This window comes from Anguilla anguilla, chromosome 17, assembly GCF_013347855.1.
Source record: "Anguilla anguilla isolate fAngAng1 chromosome 17, fAngAng1.pri, whole genome shotgun sequence".
Taxonomy (NCBI): Eukaryota; Metazoa; Chordata; class Actinopteri; order Anguilliformes; family Anguillidae; genus Anguilla; species Anguilla anguilla.
This window is the reverse complement of record NC_049217.1, coordinates 26767001-26778618: the sequence shown is the minus strand read 5'-3', so window position 1 is coordinate 26778618 and position 11618 is coordinate 26767001. Positions and strand designations below refer to the sequence as shown.

The 11618-nt window shown below is 49.3% G+C and overlaps 2 protein-coding genes across 3 annotated transcripts in view; one reads left to right on the top strand and one right to left on the bottom strand.

Annotated features, from left to right (window-relative positions):
- LOC118217163 (adhesion G-protein coupled receptor G7-like) overlaps positions 1-11349 on the top strand; it is a 19720-nt gene extending 8371 nt beyond the window's left edge. The window contains exons 9-13 of the mRNA XM_035398985.1: positions 6186-6511; positions 8684-8765; positions 9676-9834; positions 10346-10502; positions 11167-11349. Of these exons, the coding sequence (XP_035254876.1) occupies positions 6186-6511; positions 8684-8765; positions 9676-9834; positions 10346-10502; positions 11167-11349 (907 nt within the window). The remainder of the gene's footprint in view (positions 1-6185; positions 6512-8683; positions 8766-9675; positions 9835-10345; positions 10503-11166) is intronic.
- Positions 137-4753, bottom strand: LOC118216446 (zinc finger protein 174-like). 2 transcript variants are annotated; one of them, XM_035397610.1, is made up of 2 exons: positions 3593-4753; positions 137-221 (listed from the first exon to the last, which is right to left on the bottom strand). In XM_035397610.1, exons 1-2 carry the CDS (start codon positions 4619-4621, stop codon positions 219-221), a joined length of 1032 nt encoding a protein of 343 aa, XP_035253501.1. In that variant the 5' UTR covers positions 4622-4753; the 3' UTR covers positions 137-218. The 2 variants fall into 2 exon arrangements, with proteins under 2 accessions (XP_035253501.1, XP_035253500.1); XM_035397609.1 differs by lacking the exon at positions 137-221 and adding an exon at positions 2518-3038.
- Positions 11350-11618: the final 269 nt, after the last annotated feature.

The window sequence follows — 11618 nt, the reverse complement described above, 5'->3', positions numbered from 1 at the left end:
TAGCAAACTGAGTGCTACCGCTCGTTTGAGAGATGAGAGAGAGACAAGTTCTTTTTCAGGACGCGACTGCGTCTTTTTATTTTCCGGGCGCCACGCGGCTTTCTGTTCGCAATACACAAGGTATAAGTTACAATTCACGGCTGACTGCCCGTCAGCTCTTCTTCCTCCTCCAGTTCTCCTCCTTCTCTCTCTGTCGAGCCGCTTTTAAACGTCCAGGCTCACTGTCGAGGTAATCAGCACATTGTCAATCAATCAAACAATTAACTATCCGTGCTGATTAATAAACCCCAACAGCCGTGGCGCAGAGTTCCGAGAGCCGCCCCGCCCACTCTCTCTCTGCAGCCAACGCAAAAACCACGCCCACCTTACCACATACCCCCACCGCCCGACTTAGGCCGGGGAGCCATCCGGCCGATGACCGACCCCCCCCCCCACCCCCTTCGGGGCGAGAGAGGAAGTCCGCCACCACCATCTGCGCCCCCGGCCTATGAACCACCTTAAAATTAAAGGGTTGTAGAGCCAGATACCACCGGGTGATTCGCGGGTTGGTATCCTTCATGCGGTGGAGCCATTGGAGGGGAGCGTGGTCCGAACAGAGGGTGAATGGGCGACCCAGCAGGTAGTAGCGCAGGGACCCGACCGCCCACCGGATGGCGAGGCACTCCTTCTCTACCGTGCTGTACCTCGCCTCCCGCTGGGATAGTTTGCGGCTGAGGTACAGCACCGGGCGGTCGACTCCCTCCACCTGCTGGGTCAAAACAGCCCCCAGCCCTCTGTCCGATGCGTCGGTCTGCAGGATAAAAGGAAGAGAGAAATTAGGGGTGAACAAGAGCGGCTCCCCGCAGAGGGCTTCCTTTACCCTCTCAAACGCTCGCTGGCACGGCTCCGTCCACTGGACCGGATCTGAGGCACCTTTGCGAGTTAAATCAGTCAAGGGGCTGGTCAGCTGTGAAAACGCCGGAATAAACCGTCTATAGTAGCCGGCCAACCCCAAGAACCTCCTTACCTCTTTTTTCGTCTTGGGTCGTGGACAGGTCGCAATCGCCGCGGTTTTATCCACCAGAGGTCGCACCTGTCCACTTCCCAAGTGGTACCCCAAATACCGTACCTCCGCTCGGCCAATCGCACACTTCTTTGGGTTAGCCGTGAGCCCCGCCTGCCTCAAGGACTCGAGCACCGCCCCCACATGCCACATATGCTGTGCCCAGCTGCTACTGTGGATGATAACATCATCCAGATAGGCAGCAGCATACGCAGCATGCGGACGCAGCAGCCGATCCATCAGGCGCTGGAAGGTGGCTGGGGCCCCGAATAACCCAAACGGAAGTGTTCGGAATTGGTACAAACCGTCCGGAGCGGAGAAAGCCGATTTCTCTTTGGACTTTGCAGACAAGGGAATCTGCCAATAGCCCTTAGTCAGATCCAGTGTCGAGAAAAAACGAGCCGTGCCCAGCCGATCCAGGAGTTCGTCGACCCTAGGCATAGGATAGGCATCAAAATGTGACACAGCATTCACTTTCCTATAATCCACACAGAACCGAATAGAGCCATCCGGCTTACTTACCAGCACGATGGGGCTATTCCAGGCACTGTGGGACTCCTCTATTACACCCAACTCCAGCATGGCCTTTATTTCTGCCTGCACCAATTTCTTTTTGTGCTCCGGCAGTCTATAGGGGCGGGAACGTACCGTTACTCCCGGGGGGGTGTCGATATGGTGGTGTATGAGGTTCGTGCGTCCTGGTAGGGGAGAAAACACATCCGCAAACCGTTTTTGCAACATGGCAAGGTCTGCTCTCTGACTTGGCGAGAGGTGGCTATCTGAAAGGGGTGGGGTCTGATTGATTGAATTTACTACCTCCGGCCCCAGCTCGTCCCTCTCCTGATCCACCGTTACCAGAGAAACAGCCACCACCTCTTTCCAGGCTTTTAATAAATTGAGGTGATAAATCTGTTTCGCTCCCTCTCTATCAGCACGCTCCACCTCATAGTCAACCTCCCCAACTCGTCGTGTGACCACGAAGGGCCCTTGCCACTTGGCGAGTAATTTTGTACTGGAGGTTGGAAGTAATACCAGGACTTTATCTCCCGGCGAGAATTGACGTAGTTTCGTCCCTCTATTGTAGTGCCTCTGCTGACGTTCCTGAGCCTCGAGCAAATTCTCCCGTGACAACCGACCCAGTGTATGGAGTTTTGCTCGCAGGTCCATAACGTATTGCAACTCATTTTTGCTGGGGCTTGGACCGTCCTCCCAGCTTTCTTTAACTAGGTCCAATATTCCCCGAGGTTTTCTACCGAATAACAGTTCAAAGGGAGAAAATCCCGTGGAGGCCTGGGGAACCTCCCGCACTGCAAATAATAGAGGGACTAACCACTTATCCCAATTTCGGCTATCGTCGTGAATGAACTTTCGAATCATGGACTTCAGAGTTCTATTAAACCGCTCCACAAGCCCATCTGTTTGGGGATGGTATACACTGGTTCTATTAGAGCGGACGCCCAGTAATCCGTATAGCTCATTTAGTGTACGTGACATAAACGAAGTGCCCTGATCAGTCAGAATCTCTTTCGGGATTCCGACCCGGGAGATAATTTGAAACAGAGCTTGCGCAACACTCTTAGCTGAAATATTGCGCAACGGCACTGCTTCGGGATACCGGGTCGCATAATCCACCAAGACCAACACGAAACGGTATCCCTGGGTGCTCCGTTCAAATGGCCCGATGAGGTCCATAGCAATTCGGTCAAAGGGAACCTCTATTAAGGGTAGTGGGCGCAACGGCGCTTTTGGGGTGGCCGGGGGGTTCACTAATTGACATTCGGGACAGGACGCACACCACCGACGTACGTCCGCCCAAATGCCCGGCCAGTAAAACCGAGCCATTATTCGGTGTAGTGACTTATCATACCCTAAGTGCCCCGCCATGGGGTTGTAATGAGCCGCCTGGAAAACCATTTCCCGGCGGTTTCTGGGTACCAACAACTGGGTCGTTTCTTCACCGGTCTGAGCGTCACGACACACTCGATACAACCTGTCCCTAATAATAGAAAAATAAGGGTGAGAGAGTACTGCATCGGGGCGCACCTGCTGACCATCAATCCGCATCACTTGGTCATAGGCAAAGCGTAAGGTGTCGTCCCGAGACTGCTCGAGTGGGAAATCCTCCGCGGGTTGGAATACAGGACCCCGGGGAGTCTCAACCGGAGGCTCGCCTGGGTCCCTCCCCGCCCCGGCCGTGTCGGACGGCCCTGCGTCACCACCGTCAACAGCACACACGTCACACTTCCCTATCGGTCGTGATCGCAACCCCAGTATGTTTCTAGAGATCTCCCTAAACCCCGCCCAATCAGTACCCAAGATTAGGGGATGCGCAAGCCGGGAGCTAACCGCAGCCTTCACAATATGCGTTTTTCCCTGGTAACAAATTTCCACGGGTACTACCGGATACTTGTGCACATCTCCATGCACACACCGAATGGAAACCCAGGGTGCCTTTACCAATGCCTCGGTTCGAACCAGGTTTTGCTGGATCAGGGACTGCATAGCCCCTGAATCCAACAGCGCCCGGTGTTCACTCCCTTGCACCCTTACCGGGATGCAGTACGCTCCCTCCTGATCGGGAGCGGAAGTGGGCGGCCCGACCACCCGGACCACCTGCCCCACTTCCATAAGTGGACAATCGCGGCGCAGGTGACCCAGCTGTCCGCACCGCCAACACCCCGGTCCGAGCGTCTGAGGCGCCCTCTGCGAGCCGGAGCCCCCCGCCACTGAGCCTGGACCTGGAGAGGGAATCGGAAAAAAGGGGGGATTAGTTTGAGGCAAGGGAGGGGGCAGAGCCCGGGGGACAGGGAAGGGGCCAGCACGAGGAGGGGGTCTCCTCCTAGGCGCCGGTTCCGGCCGTGCTTGCTGCTGGGCGCTGGGGTATAGCACTAGGTGGTCTTCCGCCAGGGTAACCGCCCCCTCTAGGTTGGTCGGGCGATGGCAGCGCACCCAATTGGCCGTTCCCTCCGGCAACCCTTCCAGGAACTGTTCCAGTATAACCTGCTCCACCACGCCCCCGGCGGACCGGGTCTCTGGTTGCAGCCAACGCCGGGCCATGTGGGTTAGCCTTTGGGCGTATGCGAAGGGACGGTCCTCCGCCACCAGTTTCGCCGTCCGGAACCGGCGCCGGTAATCCTCCGTGCTGCAGCCCAGTCGGTCCAGGATCGCCCTCTTCACAATCTTGTAATCCGCCCGGGCTCCGGGCGGCAGTCCATGCGCCGCCTGCTGGGCTTCCCCAGTTAAAAGGGGCAGGAGGTGTACAACCCACTCCTCGTGGGGCCACTGACACGCCTCCGCTGCCACCTCAAAACTTTCCACGAAGGCCTGGATGTCATCTTCGGCGGTCATTTTTGGTATGTGGATCCGGAGAGGGGATCGGGACGGCGGGTCCCGGGAGCTGGTTTCCCCGGCGGCAGCCAGCTGTCGCAGCGCCTGGGTCTGGAGGGAGGCTTGTGCACGCAGAGCCTCCATCTGCTCTGCGTGTACGGCCGCCTGCCGCTCCTGCATCTGGGCCATCCCCTCCAGCATCCTCGCCAGCGCTACGAGAGGCTGCGCCGTCTCGCTCCGGTTTGGGTCCATCTCTGACCTTCTCTCTCTCTCTCTTCCTGCCGTCTCCCCGCACGGGCCACCACTGTAGCAAACTGAGTGCTACCGCTCGTTTGAGAGATGAGAGAGAGACAAGTTCTTTTTCAGGACGCGACTGCGTCTTTTTATTTTCCGGGCGCCACGCGGCTTTCTGTTCGCAATACACAAGGTATAAGTTACAATTCACGGCTGACTGCCCGTCAGCTCTTCTTCCTCCTCCAGTTCTCCTCCTTCTCTCTCTGTCGAGCCGCTTTTAAACGTCCAGGCTCACTGTCGAGGTAATCAGCACATTGTCAATCAATCAAACAATTAACTATCCGTGCTGATTAATAAACCCCAACAGCCGTGGCGCAGAGTTCCGAGAGCCGCCCCGCCCACTCTCTCTCTGCAGCCAACGCAAAAACCACGCCCACCTTACCACAAACATAATTATCTTCTTTGAATTTGTCCATAATTCTATTTTTAGCAGATAATTTGGGTTAGCTCTATAGCTTGATAGCTTTGTCCGTTTCGCTGGTGTGTTTCAGTTGGGACTTAGATTTGCAGCACACACGGAACAGAGGGAGTGTCGGGGGGGGGGGGGGGGAAGCAGAGGCTCCTCCTTTTTGCCCCAGAAAGTACATGCGTTCGTCCAGACTACTGATTGGCTGAGAGATTGATGGATTGACTGAGAGACTGATGGATTGACTGAGACTAGCTGATGGATTGGCTGAGAGAAGCTGATGGATTGCCTGTGAGTTGCTGATGGATTGACTGAGGCTGATGGATTGACTAAGAGTAGCTGATGGACTGACTGAGAGACTGATGGATTGACTGAGAGTAGCTGATGGACTGACTGAGACTGATGGATTGACTGAGAGTAGCTGATGGATTGACTGAGGTTGATGGATTGGCTGAGAGATTGATGGATTGCCTGTGAGTTGCTGATGGATTGCCTGTGAGTTGCTGATGGATTGCCTGTGAGTTGCTGATGGATTGACTGAGAGTAGCTGATGGACTGACTGAGACTGATGGATTGACTGAGAGTAGCTGATGGATTGGCTGAGAGTGGCTGATGGATTGGCTGAGAGTAGCTGATGGATTGGCTGAGAGTGGCTGATGGATTGACTGAGAGACTGATGGGTTGACTGAGAGTGGCTGATGGATTGGCTGAGAGTAGCTGATGGGTTGACTGAGAGTGGCTGATGGATTGGCTGAGAGATTGATGGATTGCCTGTGAGTGGCTGATGGATTGGCTGAGAGATTGATGGATTGCCTGTGAGTTGCTGATGGATTGGCTGAGAGTGGCTGATGGACTGACTGAGAGTAGCTGATTGATTGACTGAGAGTGGCTGATGGATTGGCTGAGAGTGGCTGATGGATTGGCTGAGAGTAGCTGATTGATTGACTGAGAGTGGCTGATGGATTGGCTGAGAGTAGCTGATGGGTTGACTGAGAGTGGCTGATGGATTGGCTGAGAGTGGCTGATGGGTTGACTGAGAGTGGCTGATGGATTGACTGAGAGACTGATGGGTTGACTGAGAGTGGCTGATGGCGGCTGTGTTGTCGCTGTCCTCAGGAGGTCACGTAAGGCCAACGTCACGCTGCTCTTGGTGAGCATCTGTTTCTCCCTGCTGGTCTTCTACCTCCTTTTCCTGCTTGGGATCAACAACCACCCGCCAAATTCCCCGGGGGCAAATGAGCCCAACGTGGCCCTCCCCTCGGACGAGCACGAGGAGCGCGACTCTGGCGTCTGCACCGCCGTCGCGGCGCTGCTCCACTACTTCCTGCTGGCCACCTTCGCCTGGAACACGCTCTACGCCACGCAGATATTCCTCCTGGTCCTCCGCCCCCTCGCGCAGAACGACCGCCCTTTCACCATCGCCGCCCTGGTGGCTGGCTGGGGTATGTCACCCTCATCGTCCCTTCATTCAGAGCAATTCTGCCCGATCCTTTTTTTGCCTGGCGACCTGCCGTCCTGCGGGTTTTCATGTCAGCCCCTTAATTTGACGCTCCTGATTCTGCTGATTGGCTGTTGAATGAGATGCGCTTTCGTTAGGGTCAGAGCAAAAACCCACAGGGTGGCTATAGACGGTTTCATCAGTGGCACGCGCGTTGCCAAGGTTATGCGCTTGGCCCTAAGTTAACTTCCGGTCTGTGTTTGTTTATTATTGGGTTTGTGTTTACTGGCTAATATGGCACCGATTACAAATGGAGTGAAAGTTAAACTGATGAACAGACTGATGTTGGGCTCAGGTTGTTGTGCTGTGGGGTGCAACCTGACCTCAGGAACAAACTATATTTCGAAAATTAGTAAAAATACATAATTTAACTTTGTAACCTCACTAGGAAATTGTGAAACGAATTGATGAATCCCTGCGATTATCACAGCTGGTGCTTGCCCGTTGTTACTTCGTATTTTTGAGAAATAACTGGACATCGTTACCTATTAAAATGTAAGTCCTGTAAAAATACACATAATAAACTGTATTTTAAAAAATCAACTTCATACATACACATTTAGTAATACTAATACAGCCTTATTTACTATATCAACTTAAGACAATGAATTATGTCATCGCGACCCATTAAAGTCAATGGCGCAGACTTTTCTTCATAATTTCAAACTGCTTTCCTAACGGCTATTTTGCGTCCTGCGACTTAGGTTACAACAGTGAATATGTACGGATTCCTAGACGTGCTGATGAGAGACCACCCTTTCTCATATTAACCTCCAATATGCAAGACAGGATACTAGCAAATTTATGTCAAGTTCCATTCATTTATATGGGGTGGTCGATACACGTCCCCTTAGCAACCAAATGCTAGCGCTGGACCACGTCTGACTTATTTGCTGGCACACAAAAAAAACGTGAAAGTACTGAAAAAATAACCACAGGAGGATAACAAGGATATTTTCCTACATAACTAGGTACAGGTTGTTACCGATATTTCGCCTATTTCATATATAGTTGCGAATCAGTTTACGCTTTCCTGTCTGTCGAACGAAGGTGGTCGAATAGGTGCTCTCACTCTAGCACTTTGTTTCAGGTAACAAACTCATAATAAGCGATAACTAAGTGACCAGTAACACGCCTGAAATAGTTATGAATTAGCTAACTAAATTGATTGTAGCTTAATTCATTCATTCTAGTTAGCTAGCCAACTAGCTAGCTAGCTAAACGTAGCTAACATTTTATAAATTATGCACAGTAACGTTAGCTCAATGCTAGTAGTTCATACGCTTTAGCTACGTTTTTTACTAACGTTATGATACCTGTTTCCAATGACTTGACAGCGTTACATTGCCTGATCATTTTTGTTGTGGTAACCTAGCAAGATGACCCAAACTATAAGACCCACGATGTTTTCCCATCAATACATGCTATACAAATAAATAACCTACAGTAATTGCATTGGCTACACATGCTGCCCACTAGCCCCAGTTTGTGCTTCTAATCATCGTTTTTAAGCAATATCATAGAAAGAGTGCACTTTTTATACAGGAATGAATGTGCATGTAACCCAGAACAGTTATGGATTATGTAAGGAATGTATGATGCTCAGCAAGGTGCAATACTGTGAACAGTTATCTGTCACTTGATTTTCTGGTAATGTAACATTATCGCATTTCAGTTTGGCCAAGTAACGGTTCTTTTCTTCGACTGGTAACCCCAAATAATACGGGCTAGACATAGTTTTAACTAGCTAGCTAACGTAATTTACTTGTTATTTACTTTGCTTGTTATCAGAAATAGTCTAGAGGGACTCTGTTGTTCTTGATTGTTTGCGGAAGTCTGCCGGAAGTCAAGTTAGGGCCAGAACAACGCACATGCGCAGTAACGTTTGTTTATGTTGTTACCGTTGAAACCGTCTATAGCAATGTCAAACTGCCTTGAATAATTGGTAGCCATAGCAATTAGCATATATGTGTGTATTTCAGAGTGTATAACTGCTGTATCTATTGATGTATAATTTTCGGGTGGGTACGATCCATCTCAGGGACGCTGCCCTTTCTTTTTTTGTTTTTGGACGATTCGTTTGAGAGAGAGTGTGTGTGTGTGGACTCTTCCCCAGGTTTCCCTGCAGCAGTTGTAGCTGTAACACTGGGAGCCACATACACACCACAGCACCCACTGAACTATCGGCAGGAGGAATTGTGAGCACCGTCATACACACATATTACACAGCGGTGTACAGTGTGGTCAGTGCAGTCCACATTCACACATTCACACACCGAACGAATTACGTTTGCAAATGCACAGTTAAAACATAATTTTCAGTAAAAATTGTTTGGATAGTGCTAAATAAGTTACTCTCATTGAAAATTAAAAATAAATATTATATATATTTTTTTAAGTTGATAGGGCTGTGTCCATTTTTTCATGTCGTCAAATAATCCCCAAACATTTCCAGTCCCTGGTATTACCAGATAACTCAAAATGTTGTGGATGGAGCTGTTTTTGCCATGCTGCAATTCAAATTTCAAATTTGCAAATGCAAATGCATCTCTCCTACTGACCAAAATGCAGTTATATAGTATGCACATTGCACACTGCAATGTCAATGTTGCATATCAATTTTGGAATACCTTATTTATCCCTTTAAGGTGTAAAATCACAAATATGTGATGGAAGTGTTCTTAAGTAACTGAAAGCTATTGAATTCTAGAATACTGAATTAAAATGTTGAAAAAATATTCCAAAAAAACCCCTACTCATCAATGGGTTAAAATTAACCTACAGGCAAATCAACGGTTTCAAATATCAAGATTTAAAAAATGAATGAAACATCTTAACATGAACTGGTTTGGATTAATCAGTGTAAATCAGCTGTAAGAAGATGCTTCAACTCTTATATTCATTTTGATAACGCTGATTAAATTTAATCGTGAGTGCTGCTAGTGACTATCGTTGGTTTTGCAGCATACCTAATGTACAGTACATAGATTTCATTTGTCCAGCAGTTGACCTCAGTGCCCAATGTCAACACTTCATGCACAAAAGCTAGCATTAAGGTAAACTGCTATAAAAAAAATACTATTTGCATACGAATGGCTGTTTTTTCAGCTGCTGGCTGGCTGCCCTGGACAAAGAGAAGAGGCTGGACTTGAGGAAGCCCATGCTGTGGGGGTTCCTGCTTCCCGTCGCTCTGATGCTGCTTTATAACTGTGTGATTTACGTGTACTTCACAGTGGAGACCTGCAGGACAAACCCAACGCTGCGAAGGTGACCATTGTCCGAGAAATAAACGGTGCTCAGGAAGAGTGTTGGGCAGAGGGGGGAGGTTGAGGGTATTGGCGAGCGATGTTCACAGAGGGGGGGTTCTTAAAGACTTGTGCTAATATACGCATGGGGCCAGTATGCTGATTATATACTGTATAATGTATAGGTGGAGGTATACAGGCTGTGTATATTACAGGGAAAGGTATGCAGGCTGCATTTGATACAGGGGTACGTGCAGTGCTGTACGCCTATCGAACCTGTGTTGTGTCCTTATCGAACCTGTGTCGTGTCCTTATCGAACCTGTGTCGTGTCCTTATCGAACCTGTGTCGTGTCCTTATCGAACCTGTGTCGTGTCCTGATCGAACCTGTGTCGTGTAGTTACCTCAACGACCACGATATAACGTCGTTTTGGATAAAAGCGTCTGCTAAATCAATGAAATGTAATACTGTAATGTAACAACCGTGGGATGTACATATGAAGGTGCGTTTATGTATGTCTTACATTTCTCCAGCACAAGGATAAGTTCTCCTGTGAAGAAGGTACTGAGCAGCCTTTCTCTGAGTGTAGTATTGGGGCTCTCCTGGGTCCTGGGGTATCTGCTGCTGATCGACACCGCGAGCAGCAACAACGTCGTCGGCATCATCTTCTGCGTTTTAACCACCACCCAGGTATGTACAGTAGCTCCCTGACTCAAGAAATGGCGTTTTTTTTGTGAAACGACTCTGCCACTTTATGGAACGTGCACGTATCGATCGGTCTTTCTCAGAATAATATCCCCTTTCTAGAATGTGACGCGGTTTATCAGAACAGAGATACGATTCATAATTCCATGGAGCGGCAATCTTTCCACTGCTGTGGCTGATGACACCAGGGTGACATTTGCATTGTAAAACTCAGTAGTGTAGCATCGTGGGTAAGGAACTGGGCTTGTAACCAAAAGATCATAGATTTAATTCCTGGGTAGGACACTGCTTCAGTATATATCCAGCTGTATAAATGGATGCAATGTAAATGTAAAAAAGTTGTGTAAGTAAAAAATAAAAAAAAATTTAAAAATTAGTCGTTCTGGATAAGAACGTCTGCTAAATGCCTGTATTGTAGTGTAGTGTAATGTATTGTAATGTATTGTATTGTAGTGTAATGTATTGTATTGTAGTGTAATGTAATGTATTGTATTGTAATGTAATGTAATGTAGTGTAGTGTAGTGTAATGTATTGTAATGTATTGTAGTGTAATGTATTGTATTGTAATGTAATGTAATGTAATGTAGTGTAATGTATTGTAATGTATTGTATTGTAATGTAACTCCCCCCTTGCTGTCGTTGCTGAAGGGCCTGCAGATCTTCTTCCTCTTCACGGCCAGGACGTCCGCTTTCAAGAAGAAGCTTTCCGAGCTGCTGCAGCTCATCCCGGTCCCCGAGATCGCCCTGCACCACCGGAAATTCGTCCTGTGGAAAGGCTCGCGGGACAAAACCTCCGAGTCATACACGACAATGTCGACCAGCCAGTTCTGAGCCGGGGGGCTGAATTTTACAGCGGTGCACGCAGCAGAGCGGCACTGACTACGTCTTCAAAAAACGGCCAGGCGGTGACTCCTTTTCTCCTTCTCCGGAGCGGCTTCCTCAGCGCTGAGATCGTCGCTCTGATGACGAGTGCACAGATCGCTCCTCGAGAGTCTCCTGTTAACGCCGCGTCCTGGTTATGGGAGTCTTTCTGCCAAAAACAGAAGAAAAAAAAAAAAACTGACAGAAATCATAAACCAGGGTAACGAGATAGATGGGAT